Here is a 19,668-nt window from a genome sequence, read left to right as displayed (position 1 = left end):
CTTAATTATGTCACTCTTAATGCAACTCCTCCCTGTAGATCAGTAGTTTTTTTACTACGTAACTGAAGCAATCTCAAACACCAGGATGCTGAGGTTTGGAGCAACTACACAAGTTTTTGAACAATTCTTTTTGAAATTCAAGTACTCAAAACACCTCTTCTCTTCTAGTAGCTTGGAAATCCGCATCTAAAGCTTAAAACAAAGATTAAAGAGGAATAAGGAACCCTTGGGTTGAAGGATGATACAGACCCTTAGTTAAACACTGCACCACATCAGGATTTGCAGCTAGAAGTCATTCAGCCTTCGTGAAACGGAGGGGTCTTCAAAGATCCTAAACTGAAGTTCACCTGCTCCCCTGTTCCTAGCCACGTCAACCTGTGAGAAACATCTTGCCAGGCCTAATTTCTTACCTCAGTCCCAATTCAGTAGAAACTGACTGAAAATACAAAATACAGACTAAACTCGTGATAAACACAGATCTTTATCTTCTGACAAGGCAGAAGAGCAGCAGCGGGTAGCAATTAAAAGTAAAGGGCTCCCGCTTCACATTTCCAGCCTCTCCTCTGCTTCAACTCTTCCTCCCATCTGTTTAAGGATAATAAACCATTCGGGATCACACACGCAAAACGCAAGTCTCATATGGTGGGCACCCTCACGTGAAATATAAGACTATGAGGACTGAGCCCTCAGGCACATTTTACAATATCTATTATGAAAACCAAATCATATTGCAGCCACTTCAAAGCGTCTGACCAACTTACAAGATCTCATTCAGATTAAGGGGTCTCAGAGTAATTTAAGGAGATGTATAGCTTGCACAGTTTTAATCGCTGGAAGAAAATAGACAGGTGCAGACTGCCTCAGTGAAAGCGTCCCAAAATGAGTTATGCTGTACTGCCATCTCACTGTGACAAACACAGGACAGAAATATCTGAGTACCCATGAGATGTTTTGTTCCAGGAAAGACTATCATTGTTCCACAGCTGCAAGAGAAGAAATCCAAACCATGACAGGAATGCGACATTTAAGTGCCCAGCACACTGCTGCTGTTAGCTGTCCAAAAGGAAATACAGCATAAACACAGCAGAAACCAGTGCACGAGTGGCTGTGGTGTGCTGGGTACCAACTCCCAGAGGTAAGGGACAGTAGTAACTTTTGATTTTGTCCTGTACAGACTTGTTTCAGACACCCTCCAGAAGAGCTCTGTATCCTCCCCCTAGATCTTATGAAGCGTAGAAAAAAAAGGGGGGGATTTAGAGGATCAGAGGCCTTCAAATACTTCAAGAAGCATCCTTCAGCAAGAAACCAGCTTCTTTTCAAGGTGTGCTATGACTACCACATCTGCTAGACAGGTTGTACTATATTCAAAGAGGAGAATCTAATTTGCTGTCTGATCAGCAAGCATTCGGAAAAATCACGTAGCAGCTGAAACAGTTCCACAAGGAAGAGATTTACATAACTGAACCTTTCCAAATAACTTTGAGAGCAGCAATCCTGGATATTGAATGAGACGGGAGAGGAAAAGAGAAATCATCCCGTCCTTTAAGAATCTGCTAAACCACCTGCACCACAAATGCAGCTCAAACAGCAGCAGGGTCAAACAGGAGATTCAAGACAGACTTGGTAGCAAACCCAATAATCATCTAAACCACTGCTCCTCTTAACATCCAGTCAGGTTTTTTCCTGGAGATTTCCTTTCTAAGCACTAACCAGACTAATTCTCTTTAGCTTGCAAAATCGGACAAGATCACAGCCTGAAGGGGAAAGGCTGCGGTGATAAATATTTAATGGCCTACATCAATAAAATTTATTTTGCCAAGGAGAATGGAAGGAGAGGAAAAGCAGAGAAATAATTCATTAAAAGAACTTCAGCTTAGCAACGCCAGAAAAAAAGCCATGCTAGGAAAAAAGGAATTAAATGCAAAGAGGTTTTAAATAGGTCAGAAGCTTAAATACTCCTAACACATGGCAAACTGACAAAGAGTTTTTCCAGAATGAGTGCACAGATGCATGTATACTCAATAGTAATTCATCCCATTGCAAATAAATATCCCTGGACACACTAATAACTTCAGCTTCTTGCTGTACTCTGTTCATCTCCTCTAACCTTTAAGTTCTGCTTAGTACATGAAAGCGTCATTGCTCAAAACCCATTAAGAAACACAACAGGCACCATGAGGTTTCCTTTATTTCTCAACTCTTCCCCGTTTTACACTGGATGGGGCAGTAATTTACGTTCAGAAGACAAATGCAACAGCAAGAAATTAATGTATTCAGTACAAAGCTTACACATTCTTGTACCGCAGTGCTCCCCATGATCCCATAGGGAGTTTAGTATTTGCAACTTGTATCACAGATTTTGCAAGTAGTAGTGTTTAAATTCTCCTTCCTGCTACTGTTTGAAATAATTTGCAGTGATACAAGAGCATACAGCACCTCAGTATGTCTTCTAACGCTTTATTTACTCTCCTGCTTTATCCAACCTGGACCTCTTACAACCAGAAGTCGGGGGGTGGGGTAAGGAAGAACATCAGGGTTGTGCTCATGCTAACTTAAGCCCAGGAACCCATTAATCCTCAGGTCCTAATTCTACATCTGCCAATGACTTGCTCTATGGCTTTGAAGCACTGGATTTGGGATGTTTTATTTTAATTTTTAATGAGTTAAATACAAAAGCACGCGCTGCACAAAGAGTGGCACAGCCTCAGGCCAAGTAGTTTAAATGGTATTAATACTTCAGAAACTTCAGTGAGATTTGGTAAAAGATTTGATATATTTAAAACCCTACCTTTTTAGAAGTCTTTGATTCAAAATTATTTAATAATTTTGTGGATGAAGTCACACTACTTCAGCCCCCTTAATGCTAAAATAGAGATTATTAATCAAGGCAAAGCATGTAGGTAACCACAAGCAAAACCTCACTCACCAGCAGTGCCGTCCCAGAAGTCCCCAAACCAGTGATTATGTCAAGTCCCCGAACCAGTGATTACATGCTGCCCTCTAGTGAAGTCGTAAACCCGTTCCAGCACCCAGATCTCTATACCAAAACCTCAGACCCAGCCAGACTTCAGCAAGATGTGTTCATAAACAGAAGTATCCTACAGCAAGCAACTTACATGTGTTTATAATTTAATTTTATTCTTCCATACCAGGGGTCCTTAGTTTGGGTTCAGCACTACTGTAAGGTTCAACGCTGTGGACAATTTAACACCTCCAGTGCATATTCTGCTTTTTCCTCCAGTTTGTGAAGGTCTCATCTTAAAATGAACCACTGGCAAAGCCATTTTAAAAACCTGTTACATCAGAAAACACAATATTCTGTTCTTTTAAAACAGTATGACACGAATTTAACAAGCAGCTGGTATATTTAAAAATTTTTACAGGGTTCTCAAATTAGCTTTTTCTCATGTTCAGAGTACCTTACTGTAATGCCACCTTCACTGAAGGCTTAACAACTTCACTGTGGTTACTGGAGCACCTTGGCTCTTGATGCTATTGCCCAAAAAGCTCCCTCATGTGAAGTGGACAGACACATTAGTCACAATTTATTCTCAAGGCAGGGTTTCTGTGGTAGCAGATCCCTAGCCAAGTTTTTGTTCATGCATTTAAGCCAGACAGTCCCTTCAGGAACAAGGCGATCAGAGATGCAGTATCTGGCATCAGATGAAGAACCCGTAACGACGGCTGCAAAAGCTGTCCTTCCTAGGTGACCCTAATGGCATCAGTATTTCACTACTGATTTAAGAATCTAGTATCAAGTGTTAATGAGGATGGTTTGCTTGCCACAAGACAGACAGGAATAGGGTGTTCCTGGAGAATTAAAGCCACATTACACACAGCTGGTTTTGTGACACACAGGCAGCAGTAAGCACAACTGAGGGTGCTCTTTCTCACTTTTAGTTTAGGCTACCTTGAAACTATACCTGGCCCAGTATGCTGGGATGAACTACAACAGCTGCAGCAACAGGGTTTCAAGCTAACTTGCACCTCCAGTCCACAAAACGCTGTTTCCAACCCAGCTCGAAGTGAACACAGCTGATGGGAAAGTGCAAGTCTAAACAAATGGAGCAGAGGTTACAGTTTACACAAAACTTTTCTGTTTCAGCACTGGAATGCTTCATAGATTCATGATAACTAGACACATTTAAGCACTTCTTGAAGACATGAGCTGAATAACAAGCATCAAGATCTACTTAGTCATTTATTTACAAAAAACATCGGAAAAAGTTGGAACAACTTGCCTGGAAACTTATCAGGTGCATTTATTAAGAACAACATTCAAAACCACAGATGTTATATTAAGATTTTAGAGCTTCCATATAAAATAAAAAAACTTGTTTGATTTTGTCAGTCTACTCGCATCTGCAGGTTACAACACCTAGAGAAAGATGAGTACAGAGAATTTTGTTAGTATCTTCCGAACATTTAGCCATCGCAAAATTTGATGCAAGCTTCACATGCAGAAGATGTACCTGCTTCCTGTCTGAACAAGTTGAGCTTCCAACCATTAATACATTATGGGTCAAACAACTGCTGTATTACTGCCAAGGCTACAGGTCTTTCCAGTTTTGCAAGAAGAGTCTGAAGTGTACAATAAAGTCCTATCTGCACACAAGCTACACTTCAAACTTCAGAAATGTATGTAACTTAAATTTGAAATTACATTATGTAGAGTCATGCCGGCTCACTTCCACGACTTTTTAACAGGATCAAGCCAAGTATCTGCCAGGCTACAGCTGCTTTTGACAGCCCTGCCTATGGGTTTGACTCAAACACATAAAGATTTTTAAGAACTGCTGTCAACAGGACCGAGCACAGCTTTAGATAGAACTACCAACTCCCTGTATGAGTATTAGTAAGACAAGCTGAGACTGTCAAGCCAAGCCTGACTTCTGCCCATCACGTGGAGCCAACTACACATGTGATCCAGACAGAACAGTTTAAAACTACACAGTATTAAGAAGTTCTTGTTGCCATCTATAGAGAGGTGGAGACAGCAAAATGAAAGTAAGGTTCCTCTAGACAATGCTGTCAACAGTTCGAGTGCTACTTTTACCTGAGTTACTGGTCCCCTATCTCCTGTGTCTTCTTTTAAAAATCTGAATAATGTTTCAGCCTGAAAAAAAAAGTTGAGAGATTTAAAGCTTTTCAGTAACCTGTTAACAACACAAAGAAGCAACAACTCTTCAGCAGCGTCACTGAGTGCTCTTAGCTAATCTGAAACACAAGTGTAGCAAAAGATAGCAATGATCCACAAGCCACATTTACTTCAAGTGCCATTATAATATGCAGTTCAAGTTCAAATAAAGGACAAATCACAAGATTTAGTCACACTTTTAGACCCGCTTGAATCTTTTTGTAAATTCTCCCTGTCAAACTTTGCAGATTATTAAAGTCTCACACTAAAAATACTGTTTTTCACGTATCACATGAAGTCAGTTTAAAAAAAAACCAACCAAACATTCATTCCTGCTCAGTTATTACCACTCCTTACCCCTGACCACACCAGCAGGAAAAAAAACCACTGACACCACTTCTCCCTTCTCACAAAAAGGCTAAAGTTAAGCTTATGCTAGTCAGACATCAACCACAGAGTTCCACTTCCACATTGAAACTAGGATTTTAGAATCAAATTGTCAGCTGGCAAGATAATGCATTTACTCCTAGCTCCTCACAATAAGCCACGAAGTCTTGCTACACGCACTACCCAGCACACGCAGCGAGCCTTCAGACTTTCTGAGCCCCAGCACTCACCACAGGATCACAGGATGGCTGGGGGTGGAAAGGACCTCTGAAGCTCAATGAGAACAAACCAATGCCAGATACAGAAGTTAACACCAAAGCAGAGATGTTCTCTTTCAATCCTCTAAATTATTTTTCTTTTTTAACGGGGTGAGCATCCAGTACCTGGCTTTCTGCATCTTACGTTATTTCAGAACAGGACAATGACAGTTCTGACAGGGATGTCTGCAGCAATGTGTATTTTATCAGACAATAACCAAGGCTCATGTTCCAGAAAGGAAAGCCAGCTGTGCACTCAGTGAAGTCCTCAGGTGAAATTCAGATCACAAAGTCAAATCTTATCATTTACAAGTCATCTGCTCCATCTTACAGAAGACACACACGATTAACCAACCAAACTTAGTACATACCTAAATAACAAAGCTTTGCCTTTGTTATTTGCTACAGAGAAAAAACCACTTCTGGGAGAAAAGTCCATAGATTGCGCAAGATAAATCTGTTTTCTTCTGAACACCGGGAAGTTTGAGAATACAGTATATGAAGGAATGTGTACCTATTGAGAAATAGGTCATTAGTTACAAGCTAGGAAAGAGCCACTAAAATGCAAATTAAAGTACAAATTTAAAATTGAAGGTCAATTAAGTTCAAATGTTCAGTTACGTGCCTATTCTACACCACGCTATATTGAGCTCTATGGGAGAGAAGGTGCAGGGAACACACTAGGAAGCCAGTTATTGCAACTCATTTGCTTTTAAGTAATTACATCAAGCAGTAAAAATAAGATTCAAAACTCTCAGATTAATTCAATAGTTCCACTGTTGGCCAGAATTCTGACAAGGCTGGCAAAATTTTGAATGAACTAGGAAAAACACCACATAATAAAACCATTACAGTTAACAGCTGCCAAAAAATCACATTTGTTGCCGAGTTATGTTTACAGCACTAAGATAAGGGCATTTTGGTAAACTAGACCCTAAAATGTTATTTCCAGAACAACTCACATGAAAAAATGTACAGTATCTTGTACATATCCTGATCTACTCAGTCCTGCAGATTTTGCAGTATCTGTATCAGCTCAGTATCAGTTTTATTATGTCACCAGAAACATTTTTGATCAAGACACAAAAAAAGGTTGCGCTAAAGAAGCTGGACATACCAACTTGACAGCTTCATCAGTTTCACGGGAAGCCACTGCCAAGATTTCTGTGGTGGGATTGAAGGTCACACATGTAGCAGATGTAACGAGGTTCATTATGGCTTTAACTGGTTTAGGATGTTTTTCTCTGAGGCAGACATCAGTAGTATATAAATTTACAACTCCAGAAGCCGAACTAAAAAAAAAAGAAATTAACAGAGACTAAACAATGAAAAATGTAACATTTAGAGTACATATCACCTTGTTTCCTATAGCCACCATTCAACTAAAAACCTAACTACCAATTATTTACTGGAGTTCGTAATTATATTTTGTTTGGAGCTTGATTTTGCTTTGGAGTTTCTAAGAGTATTCAGTAGAGGGGTTTGTTTGGGATTTATTTTCTATATGAAGAGATACACTTCACTGAACAGCCTTGGTACGTCCATCTCTTGCACAGAATTAATTCAAAGCAATGAGAGCTTAGCATCAAAAGATCCTGAAATACTTTCAAAGTTTGTGTTGTTTTTTTTTTTATACCCTATAGTGTAAGGCCACTTTAAAAATCTTCGATAGTGGGCTAAGAAAAGGCATACTGCACTGAAGTATTTGCTAGTCTCATTTAGAATTGACACACTAGCTGAAGTTGTACCTCTGTTAAGTATACTCGGAGAAGCACTTTCAAGCCTTCAGCTTTTGAGTTCAGGAATCTTTTCAAATGCTAACATGCTGTCTTGCAGGAGCCAGATGAGGAGTACAGGAAAAATAACTAGAAAAGGGGGAGGAGCTGGAATTGACATTTATACTACAGAATTTGCGATTTCAGTCAGTATGGTTTCAAAATTAACTACTAAAGCCATATATGGCAACAGTAACACATTAGGAGCGATACTGGTATGAAGTGTGTTACGGTATTTCAGATGTACACAGAACAAGTCAAGTCATTATCATAAAACAGGCAATAGTCATCTATTCACATCCACTCTAACCTTATTAAAGCCAAACTTATTCCCTCTTCCTGCACTCTCACCAGCCACCAATAAGCTTACTGAAGAACTTAAAAGTTAAATAGCAAGCAGCTGTCAAATCCAAGTTACTTACCCACATGCCACATACTGGTTATTTTTTGAAACAGCAATGCACTTTCCTTCCAGACAACCTTCATCTTCAAATTTGTGCAGACACTTTCTGCTTCTCACATCCCAAATGAAAACTTCACCTTCCTCTGGTTGCAGGATAAAGTAGAAGATTATAGAAACCACACATAGACATAGTGTGTTCTGTATTTTGTTAAAATAAAGCTGATTACACGACAACTATTAGCTCATTTACAACTACCAAAGGTAGGGTATTTTTTTTTTTTAATATGAACTACAGGCATAATAGAATAGTTAACTCCATTCTTTAATGCCCAATCACTCAATAGTTATTTTTAGGTAAAATACTAGCATAAAGTCTCTTAGTTATCTTTGAAAAATAATAGGTGACTGAAGAACTTACACAATTGGAACAGAATTATGACAAGTGCTGTTTGAGAGAATACTTACTTGAATAGCTATATATTTTACTGCTGTCTGGAGTGAAAGCAGATGCAGTGCATCTTCCGTTTACCTTCATAGTGCTAATCAGTTCCTTTGTCTATAGGATGAAGAACAATGGTTACAATGATACTACCAAAAACCTGTAGGAAAGTTGTTTCCCTACACCCGTCCTAGGAAAAATCTTTATTTAGCTACACTAACATTAAAAGAACAGCATCAACATTGTCAGTGCCTACAGACCGGAGCACAAGCCGATGCTCATGAGTCCATGATCAATTTATTACCACCACACAACCACAGCTAGTTCAATAAACACTCATTTGCTGAAGGGTCTTCGTTATATAATGGAACTAAACTTTCGTTTTAAAAAACATTTTTCCTAGTATAAGTTTAAAACAGACCCAGCTGCCTTCACGTGGCATTTTAAAGTTTAACTGAAACAATTCTGTATGTGTTATGAATCACAGTAGATGGCATGATTCATGAACATGACACACAAGCACGCACTAGCGCTATTCCCAAAAAAGCAGTCCTGTATTTCTCCCGCCCTCAGACGCCTGTTTCCACGTCGAGGCCATTTCTTTTGTTAACACAGCATTCATGTAATCAGCCAAAATACATTGACATAGGCCTTGTCTCCCCAGAAAGCTTAAAACCCCATGAAACTCCCGTCTTGGCTCCACCAGTCCCAAAGAAAACAGCACAGTCAAAAAAAATTCTCAGACACCCCAAAAAAATTTTCTAAAGCTACAGCTAGTTGATTCAGCAGCTCATTTTTGAAGGCTGTCACAGTATGTGTCACACCTTTGTTTCAACTGAAAGCTAGATTGCTTTTCAGGTTAAATACAAGCAAGCAAATGCAACAGGAAAAAGGTATGAATAAACTGAAGCAACATGAACCATGAAGAGAATCTACCTTCATTGACAACAAGTGAAGATAACCTGAAGTTCCAGTTAGAAGCATAAAAGATCCATCTGGAGAGAGTTCAAAGCTTTTGAGAAATCTTTCCTCCACACCTTTAAAAAGAGATTGAGAACTTCAAATTGTCATAATTCATTCTTTTCCCTCAACATTCAGAGGTATGACGAAGATGAGTAAGACCTGAATACACTTCAGCTTTTCATTTCTGTTGCAGTAAAGCTACAGCTCAGCCTTGGTTGTGTGACCATTAGCTTTTAATATCAGAGACAAATTAAAGCCAAGAGATACTGGAGTAAATATCCCCAAAGACAAAGTAAAAATACTACCACCACCAATTCACTGCACCTCCTTTTAAAGCAAATTCATACGCCATCTCAATTTGGGACAGCTTTAATTATGCCCAGACACTTACAGCATTCTAAAACGTACCTCTTACTTTCTGTACGGGAATAATACTTCCACTCATCATGTCATACACAAAGAACATGTTATGGTGAGTCCCAGTGGCTACAACTTGTTCTCCATCAACACTGAAACAAGCCTTATAAATTGGAAAACTCTCCAAATAGATGCTCTGTATTCTTGGATTCCTTATACCATCAACCTTGAAAAAACCCAACAGATTATCATATTAAGGAACATACCAAGTACTTGTACGTAACAAATTCATTATCAACTAGCCAGCACAAGGGACTCGAACAGTAGGAGGTACACCAGTTTGAAGCATTTTCTTCCTCTCTTCTCAATCTACAAGTAACCTGGCTCTTGGCTTCTCACGCTGTATTACCAAGCACTCCCAAGCCTTCCTGGATATACTTCACATCTCTTAACCTTCTCTGCCTTGCCCGTGCTTGATTCAACTAATCACATCCATTGTGCTTAGTTAAAAAGGAAACATTTAGTTCACCTTCTTATTCGCTGTAGCCCCATGAGAGTATAAAATTCAGTTCATGTCTTTGACCATTTCACTGACACGTTGAAAGTTCCTAAAGTTACAGACTTTAGTTTTCAGAGCAGGGCAGGACTGTCCAAGGATGAGTAGCTTCCTGCTGCGGTACACTCTTAACCCCCAAAATGATTGCACAGCAATATTACATTTTCAACTTAAAGTGGACTACTCCCCAGATGATGGGCTTTACAAACTTAAGGAAAAAAAAAAAGTCTCTTTAGTCCTCCTCACTCCAAACCTTAAAACCAAACATGTCTCAAACCAAATCTTCAACTAAAAAAATCTGATACAACCAAGTCTGCTTATACTCTGTGTGATATGAAGTCACAGATGGAAATTTCTTTACAATGGAACCCAGTTCCATTGTAAACACAGATGTTACAACCCCTGTGTGCACAGGAGAGAAAACGAATTCTATCATTCCAGGCTGTTTCAGGTATACTTATCAGAAAAGATTCTGTATTAGTAGCCATTTACACAGCATAGATTTAAATTCTTCACCTGAAAGAGTGACACAGATCGATCATGTCCAGCAGTCATGACTACTTGCGCAGAGGGATGAAACTGCACAGTTGCCAGTCTTCCATCAGCAAAACGTTCCTGATTAGCGGGCAAGCAGGTGCTAATCTAGAACACAGATCAAACTTTAAAAAGTCAGAAAACTGACTCTTATCCTGACGAACAGCTGATTTAATTGCTCTTTAATCCACAAGAACAAGATCTCAAACTCTATGATGAAGTTTCATACAGCATAAACAGTATCTCAGTTTATTGTTTCATGCTTTCACGATGTGAACCGTCAAATTTGTCCAACTACTTACACTCTAGAGTTCCCAGTTAGAGATGCCAAAAAGAAATTCATTGGATCACTAATTTTACTACCCAAACAGCAACCAAGAAGCCAAAGCATGCACGTGGGTCACAATGAAGCAAAAAGATAAGGCTTGCCTTTACCTTCAAAATACCTCTCGGCAAGGACTCTGAGTTTGATATGAAAGTGCCAGTCTTGCAGAGCAGATCATCATCTTCATCACTGTCACCTAATTAAAAGAAAGGCTAATTCCACAAACACTCCCACACCAAAACCTACAGATTCCTTACAAAAAAGATTAAATCAAAGCACACTGAAAAAAGGAACAGAACTAACTTATCCAGCATATTATCACACTACTGAAACTGAGAAAACATTGAAAATAATTCTTTTCTAAGAAACTGAATAGGAAAACAAAGAAGTGCTTATTAGAATAGTAATGAATTTATTTACTGTCACTTGCAGTCCTTTTGGATTTCTTCCTGTTTTCTAAGTCAGCCCAGGCAGGAACTCCTCCCATAGCTCGCTGAAACCTAGCAAGAGAAGGGCAAAAGGGAAAAAAACACCATCACACAGCTCAGAAAGTAGCATTCTTCTATGTGTTAAGTACCTATGAGATGTATAGTCACAGTTATGTGAGGTTCCTTGCACTCACAACACTATGCAAGTTTTTTAAAGTTTCACCCAGCTTTCTGTGTTTCACTTACTTCCTGAAAACTGAAGCAAAACTATACCAAACATGAAAGCACTGCTCTTTGGGGTGATATTAACCAATAGCATAAGATGACACCAAAACATCTGAAGTTCTGTTTTGCTACTGGCCATACCCACATTTCAGCTCGTTCTTATATACCATACCAAGTTAGTATCATCCATCCCCCTATTTCTAAAGCTATATATCACTATAAAAATTCTGGTATAACTCCCTAGAAAATAAATTAGTTTGTGCACCTCTACTAAAGCAAGTATTAAACAAGTTCGTCTAGGCAATGCTAATATGCATTTTATTTACTATTCTTACTATTTTGGCTTTAAAAATACTGCAAGAAGCACTGCCTTTAAGCAGGCCACACGAATAGCATGGGTAAAGAGGAAAATTACTTTGATGACTAAATGTCAAATAAATGTGTCTTATCTTAATAAAGACAGCCACAAAAACATTAGTGAAACTCACTGTTCTTCAAGTCTCTGCTTTAGCTTTTTCTTCGTAAGTATCTTCTCAGCATCACTTTTCATGAAATCTTTCCGATACTTATGGGTCATATCAACACTAGAGGGGAAAAACCAGACAAAACAGTTAGATCATTCAAGGTGAAGCCAGTTACAGTCACTCTGAAGCATGACATGTAACTCCCCCCCCGCAAACTTGAACTTACTTTTCATCAGCTTCATCATCGTCATCCACCCAGACTGGCTTTTTAGAGACGAATTTACTTTTTGCTTCGTTTTCTACTTCCGAATCACTAGAGTCTCTCTGGAAACCTCTCCTCTCTGTGGCATTAAACTGCAAACAACCAAACAGGCAGCTTAAGCCCAACCACGGATAGGTTCGGGGAGATGGGGAACGGGCAGGGGGCCGAAGCCAGCACCAGCCCTGCTCGGGGCCGCCCCCCCGCCCCAGGAAAGGGCACCGGGCGAGAGCCGCCCGCCAGGCCCCAGCCCTACCCGCGGAGGGTCAGCCAGGCGCTGCAGCAGCTCCTCCTCCTCCACGCCGAGACTAGCGCCGAACACCAGCTCCTCCAGCTCCCGTTCGGCGCCCGACGGGCAGCCAAGCACCTCCCGGTGCCAGGCGCGGCGAGCGGCCTCCGCCGCTGCCTGCACAACCGCGGCCCGCTCAGCCGCCGCCACCGCGCTTGGCTGCTGCCCCCTCGCTGCTAGCTTCGTTCGCTTCATTTTCTTTACGTTCTTCATTTTTTTTACTTTCGTTGCTTTGTTTGTTTTGTTTATTTTCTTTATTTTCGTTGTTTTCGTTGCTTTCGTCATTTTCTTGGTTATCTGCGCCGCAGCCGGGCCAGGGCGGGGTGCCGCGCGCCCCATACCTCCTCACGGCGCCGCCGGAACCGGAAAACATGCGGCGCGTCACGTGACAGCTCCTCTTATACAGCCTCCCTCGCCCCGCCCCCAACCGTGATAGGTTCGCACCGCCGCCCCTCCTCTCCCCGCGTGACCCGGCCACTTCCCCCGCCTCCAGGTGCCGTCACGTGACCCCCTTTCTTTGCTTTCCCTCCCTCCCCCCTACCCCGCGCTCCACGTGATGCGGCCCGCGGCTGGGCCGCCCCATCGCGCGGCCGGGGGGGCACCCCCACCCCCGCCCGGCAACAAGCGCCCCCGAGCGGGATCTCAGCCGCCTCCCCGTGCGCGCCACCACCCGTCTCAAGGCACGGCGAGCGGCGGCGGGGCCGCTCCCCTCCCCTAAGCTCTACCCTAGCGCTGGGCATCCTCCTCCGCGCTCCGAATGGTTTGGCCCGGAGGGGGTACGGCGAGCGAGGAAGCCCCAACCAGGCGGGAGCCCAATGAGGGCGCGCGGTGGGCTGGGCGCCGCGCCTGCGCAGCGCCGTATGCTAATGTTGTTGATGTTCCGGCGCCCGGAGTTGGGTTTCTTTCTCTGGCGGAGTGAGAGGCTGAACTTTCCAGGCCGCCTCCTGCCCCGCCGGGCCCGGCCCCTCGCAGGGGGAGGCGGCAGGCGGAGGGGGCCGAGCCGAGGGGAGGGGGCAGAGGCAGCGGGCGTCTCCTGCCCATGAGGGCCTGATGGAAAACACAAAGGACCTGGTGAGTAGCGCAGCCCGCGGGAGGCGGCAGCCGCTGAGGGGGGCGAGCGGGGCGGCTGGTGCCTGAGGGGAGCGAGCGGGGGAGGCGGGGGCGCTGAGCGTTCCCCCCGGTGCCTGCGGCGGGGGAGGCCGCCGGCCGCACCTGTGTGTGAGGGGGGCAGCCCCGGAGCCCTCCCGCTGTGGGGCGGGGATGGGGCTGGGGGTGCGGGGTCGGTGGGCGCCGCCGCGGAGAGCTGCCGGCGGGGCAGCCCGGGGCCGAGCGGCTCCCCCCGGGGTGGCGGAGCCTGTCAGGGGCCGCGGGCACGTGGGGGCGGCGGGGGCCCCTTTGTGCCCGGCCCGGCGGGGGCTGTGCCGGGGCTCGGCCGCCCCACGGCGCTGCCTGCGGGCGGGGGCCGGGGGGCAGCTCCGCCGAGTGCCGCCCCCCCCCCGCGGGCTCCGCTCACGCTGCAGCCCCGGGGGTGCAGCCCCCGGCCACGCTCGCTGGGGCGCGCTTCGCACCAGCCCTGCCAAAGCCGGGGGTTCCCTGCGCCCACCCGCCCCCACCCCCCGGTTATTTTAATTTCACGCCTGTTTATATCGTGACTTTGTTCCTAACGCGGGCAGCACCAAACCTGCGAAACCAGTTTCACTTTCAGCTTGTTGCTGGAAATGCTTTAAAGTGCAGCGATTTCTGTCCGATGTGGCTTTAAAAAAAAATTAAAAAATCCCTGTTACAAAGCGTATGCTGATTATGGTAGAAACGGCTGCGTGCGAAAAAGTAATTAACTTTAAAACAACGATTTACAACGTGGGTGGCAGCCCTTGTGATATTTCCCATCTAAAACCAGTTAAAACTGTGAGCTGCGGGGCAGCCTTTTGTATTTTGAAATTAAAATTATTTTGCAGGTTTGGGAACCTGCGTTTACTTACTCGTCTGTTGGATTTCTTTATAACAGTCTGGCTTCAGCTTGTAAGGAATGGGGTAAAAAGGCTGAGAGAGCCTAATCTGGGAGCGAAAGCACTTAGTGGGTTAGTAGTTTTTACTCATTGCTTCTGCCTAGGCATCGTGTTGAGGAACTGTGTAACGTAAGCTAGAGGCAGAGGAATATACTGTCCGATGTGGAAGTTATTATTTATGCTTCAGGAATTGATTAGCTGTTCCCGAGAGCATCTCGGCTTGTGCAGGTGCAAAGGGTTGTAGGCTGATAGTAACAATTCTCCAACCTTGTTCCCTAAAGAGCTAGGTGACCGGGGCACTAATGATAAATGTGTACAAAAGTTCCCTCTCATTGGCTTTCATTTCGCTTACCCTCTAAAATTTGATTTAATTTTGCAAGGCTTTTGATACCTTCTGCAAACTACTACTGCATACCTTCATTTCTCAGGTAAGTCAGTACACTCTGGGCATGTGTGATATTTTGCTGAATCTGGCTCTGAGCACATGGAATGAATTCAGGTTTGGTTTGGGGTTGGTGGTGTTTTTTGGGGTTTTTTTACCATTTGAATTGGTTGGGTTTTGTTTTTTTTTTTTTTTTAATGGTAACAGTGTTTAAAGTGAAGTATTTGCCTCTTCCAGATGCTCCTGTAAGGGCTTTGTAGAAACATAATGGAATTTGTAACGGATTTTCAGTTTTCTCAAAACTCGGATATTTCACATATTAATCATCACACCCCCCTCCAAAATTGCCTGCTAATTTGATATATTTTTTTATGAAAGTGTCTCCCCTCTTGTGTGAAACCCCCTGGGGAAGAGGCTATGGACAAAACCATTGGCAAACAGCAGAAACTGGCTTCAGACAAAATGCTGTCATACATAGCACATGAAGAGACAGGAAAAAACATTTCTGTAATTTTCCAGCAGAGATTTTACTTATTATAAGAGTGGAAGGCACATTTCCAGATAGAGGTGAGTTGCTTATATAAAAAAAGTAAGTTTGGTTGGTTCTGATTTCCAAGAATCCCAAGATGTTTAGCTTGGGGGGGGGTTGTTTGTTTGTTTTTAATGAAAGCTGAAAGTGTGTTTTCCTTAAATTGGTACCATGTTTGAGTTTTCTTTTTTTTTTTTTGTTATGTTATAAGGCACAATTAGACTTCAGTTCCACAGGGGGCGAGCTAGTATTAATACAGTAAATTATTTTGGTCAGCTAACATTCGGAAGAGTTGTAATAAATTGGTTCCGTCGTCCTGTTTCCTTAATGCTAACATCCAGAGCTAAAACTAAGCTTGTAGCATAAAACATTAATGAACTTTCGAAAACAAAAGCTGTGCGTCAAATTTAATACCAGCTGGGAAATACAGTATGGGAAATGTACGATTGTTAAGGATATCTGATTAAAGTAAATGTGTCTTATCACAGACCCTGGGCTTGAAGGTTGTGGTGACCTCGTTGCTGACCTTGGCCTCAAATACCATCTGTCCATACTGCTGTCATGATTCTGGGGGTTAGATCTGACTATAGGAAGCAATGCCTATCTCTTTAGGTGCTGGTAGGCCTTTGTTGAGCTACGGCTCTTGTACTCAAAGATCTAAATTGCTGCCCTTCTGAAACCAAGTACCAAATTGATTCAGTAGTAACAGCAGCCACTTTGAGTGGTTTGAAACCTTTGGATCATCCTGCTTTGACCAGGAAGCACTTACCCGGGGACAAGAAGTTTGATTACTTAATGGGGTGGGTTTTTTGTAGTAAGTTTTCACTTTCAAAACACTTTCCCATAAGTTTTGCCAATATTTGAGCATAGTTGTCATCAAGACACTAAAGCAATTTCCTGAGTAAGTATTTGATGTCTAATTAACATTAAATAGCGTTATTTTATGTTTTGGCCATACATTGTTCACCCTTGTGACCAGTTTTTCATGCTGAAAGAGTAGTTATTAGGCTCAAAGAATGTATGCTGTAACGTGCTGACCAAATTCAACTGTGTGTATATGTATGTCTATATGTTAAGAGGGTGAAAAACTAGGTATTTTTAGTGGGTTTCCTGCTTTTAGGGAAACCGGCTTCCTTAACTATACTATTTTATCATACCATTTGCCTTGTGTAGTGGTTAATTAAGAGTATTTCTTAAAAATAAGTTGTTGCCAAGTATTCACAGGGAGGAGAAGAAGAACAGGAAAATGGGAAGTTGGGCAGAATAAGAAAGCAGTTCTTAAGAGTTCCTTTCTCCACCCATCCCTTCAATAAAGAAAAGTATGCATGAAACCCCCCCAAGCAAATAGTCGTACAGGCTTATTTGCCAGGCCCACTCACCCTAGACTCTGTATTGCTCTGCCTAAAAATCTCCCCTGTTGAGGAACCGGTAATCTGATTAGGAAAATAAGCCTTGGCCAGTATGCCTAAAAGTTTGTCTTGTTCTTTTGTTTGTGCATTGCTTCTGCTTAATGTACTAGTAGACTCCCTCTTAGCGGTGGAGTTACTTAAGCTGCTGCTCTTTCGGTATTAACCAGCTACAAGGTTCTGCATTTTATAGTGAGCCAGACTCCTGCTCAAAGCATGCTTTGCAGGTAGGCAGGATGCTATTGCCTTGTTAGAAGGGGAAAGAGCAGTAATCTGGTTCAGTTTTGAGGAAATCATAACCTCAGCATGATTTTTAGTGCTAAATCCAGCTTCTAAGAGTAGGAAACTGTGGGTTAGGTTGGTTGGTTTTCTTGTGTGCCTGCATTGTGAAACGTGGATTCATCTTACTATGGTTGTAATTGTTAGATGGAGTTACTAGAACTGTCAGTCTGTAGTAGTTTTTTTGAGTGAAGGACCGCATTCTCACGGACAGGGTCTCAAAATTCAGTGGGAACACCTTGCATGGCAAAAAGCTGTTCTTTCTGGGGCTTCCTTCCATTCCTAGAGGTCCTGTAGCTACCATGCTTGGGTGGTACTTTGTCAGACAGATAGTATTGCTCATCAGCTGGTAGGGCACGCTGCTGCTCATCTCTTGCAAGAACTGAGCAGGGATTGCAGGCGGCTGCTGTTACCAAAGCAGCTGCTTTATCTCTGTTATGGTTCTGTTTGAAGCATGCATCGTCCTTTTTGTGAGGATGCTGCGTTTGACCTTTGGAGTTCAGAGTTGTAGCCCGACATTTTTCTGTTTCAGATGTTAGAGGTCCTGTTCTTTTGCAAACTCCATCTAAGTTCTGGAGGAAGGGTTATCAGAGATGCCGCTTGCTGTTCACTTGTTGCTACAAATTGTGTTTCAACAGGAGTTAAAAAGAACTTTAGTGGTGTTTATTATCAAAATAGAAATGTTTTGATCTGCTCTAGAAAAATTCCAGCATAAGTATTTGCATATCATCTTCCCTAACTTCCACCTACTTCTGCGCACAAAGTACTTTGTATTTTTTTTGTTGTAAAACTGTACCTTTTCTAAGTCTCACAAAGCATATTCTGAGTAGTTTCCCCAGAATTACAGTCCAGGTGATAGCTATAAATTAACATTTAGAATGTCCTGTGTAAATTATCTGGCAAATGTGGTCATCTTCTGGAAAAAGCTTGAATAAAAATGTTTTATAAGAACTACAGGATTATTTTAAAACAATAAGCAAAGCTGTTGTTTTGAATTGCTCATAACTTGAAATGGGACAATTTGTCCAAACTTAAAGTATGTGGAAACGTGATATGTGAGACTTGTTTTGACTCGGTAGTTAAACTCTACACACTTGATTGTTGCTACTTAGGTACTTGTATAATGCCGAAGAATAATTTTCTTCGTTGAGGGCCCGACTTCCCATACAGAAACTGAAAATGTTTTCTTTCTCATCTGCGGATGCTTTGGCAAAGAGACCTTGGCAGTAATATTGATGTTCTAAATCTGTGATGCAGAAGAAGAACAAAAAAGAGCCAACTGTGCTCTCGTGGTATGTGCAGTTGCCACCTTGCACCATGCTTCAGCTTGCTTTACAGCAGCCAGTCTGCCCAGTGTGCCACTGGTCTTGCCTCCAGCTTCCCATTTCTTCTTCCACTTTCTCCTGCAGTGGGAGCAGTGCTGCCTATAGTTTCTCTGCTGTAACGCTGGGAGCTGGAGGGACTGTGAACGGGCTGCGCTTCTCTTCCTTCTGAGCTGCTGCAGCATTTCAGACCCCTGCCAGCCAAGTACTGGGCAAGGCAGAACCACCACGTGGGGCCAGAGCTCTGCAGGGTGGAATGCAAAAGGAGTGTCCCAAGGCCACCTGGCACTGCAGCCTCTGGTAAAGAGTGGAGTCCTCCTTTATGTGGGATGAGACCCTCATCTTCTAGTGCAATCAGATCAGCAGGCTTGTGGAGCATGAGGGGATGAGGAAGGAGATCCTGCCCGTGGGCTCTGAAACAGCGCTCTTACCTATCCCTAATTCTAGAAAGGATCGTGGTGTTCTGGTATTAGTTATGAAATGGTTAATATGGTATTGCATTTCATTTCTTAGCAGAGGCTGTGGTCAAGGAAAGTTAAATGTTGTGAGACATTAAGGGGTACATGAAATCTTGAGGAAGATGACTAGTCCGCATGTTTTGATCTGTGAATTACTGGGACTTTGCAGAACACTGTATCCATGGCAACGTTGTGCTCAACTTCTGCCTTAATCTGCACACGTGTGCACACACAAACAAATAACTCATCCTGCATCGTGGTGGCTAATAGGCATCAGTAGTAGCGTACAGGTAAGGCTCGGTACCAGTGCAGGTCAGGGCTAGGTTTCGTTGTGCTGTCCCTCTGATTGCAACTGTTACCCTAGCGACTTCAGGCAGATGTCAGTTCCTTCAAGGATTTGTCAAGTTATCCTAAGTTTTGATTGGGTTTAATATAATTTTGAATTGTTGGCTGAGGAACATGTGCATAATTAAAGTTGCACTGACTTT

The 19,668-nt window shown here is 42.8% G+C and overlaps 2 protein-coding genes across 12 annotated transcripts in view; one reads left to right on the top strand and one right to left on the bottom strand.

Moving 5' to 3' along the window:
* Positions 1–4,227: 4,227 nt before the first annotated feature.
* Positions 4,228–13,183, bottom strand: UTP18 (UTP18 small subunit processome component). Its single transcript, XM_040581855.1, has 14 exons — positions 12,766–13,183; positions 12,477–12,604; positions 12,275–12,370; positions 11,554–11,633; positions 11,244–11,329; positions 10,791–10,916; positions 9,770–9,944; positions 9,335–9,435; positions 8,425–8,515; positions 7,979–8,102; positions 6,899–7,073; positions 6,153–6,295; positions 5,057–5,116; positions 4,228–4,378 (listed from the first exon to the last, which is right to left on the bottom strand). Exons 1-13 carry the CDS (start codon positions 13,135–13,137, stop codon positions 5,092–5,094), a joined length of 1,722 nt encoding a protein of 573 aa, XP_040437789.1. The 5' UTR covers positions 13,138–13,183; the 3' UTR covers positions 4,228–4,378; positions 5,057–5,091.
* Positions 13,184–13,435: 252 nt separating this feature from the next.
* MBTD1 (mbt domain containing 1) overlaps positions 13,436–19,668 on the top strand; it is a 31,767-nt gene continuing 25,534 nt past the window's right edge. For 3 of the 11 annotated variants that reach the window (XR_005826028.1, XM_040581843.1, XM_040581842.1), the window contains exons 1-2: positions 13,438–13,869; positions 15,185–15,232. Coding sequence is in view for 6 of the 11 variants with exons in the window: in XM_040581843.1 (XP_040437777.1) it covers positions 13,849–13,869; positions 15,185–15,232 (69 nt within the window). In the remaining 5 variants the exon portion in view is untranslated. The other 8 variants (XM_040581849.1, XM_040581848.1, XM_040581851.1 and 5 more) reach the window with 8 other exon arrangements.

This window comes from Falco naumanni, chromosome 1, assembly GCF_017639655.2.
Source record: "Falco naumanni isolate bFalNau1 chromosome 1, bFalNau1.pat, whole genome shotgun sequence".
In the NCBI taxonomy this organism is placed as follows: domain Eukaryota; kingdom Metazoa; phylum Chordata; class Aves; order Falconiformes; family Falconidae; genus Falco; species Falco naumanni.
The sequence above is the reverse complement of the archived record's forward strand: the minus strand, read 5'-3'. Positions and strand labels throughout refer to the sequence as shown.

Bases quoted from the DNA above. Each gene is read 5' to 3' on its own strand.
- UTP18 (XM_040581855.1), bottom strand. From the start codon at position 13,137: ATGGGGCGCGCGGCACCCCGCCCTGGCCCGGCTGCGGCGCAGATAACC. The intron at 12,371-12,476 runs GTAAGTTCAAGT...TTTCCCCTCTAG, and splicing joins GATGATGAAGCTGATGAAAA to TGTTGATATGACCCATAAGT. The intron at 7,074-7,978 runs GTAAGTAACTTG...TTTTTTTTTTAG, and splicing joins AACCAGTATGTGGCATGTGG to TTCGGCTTCTGGAGTTGTAA.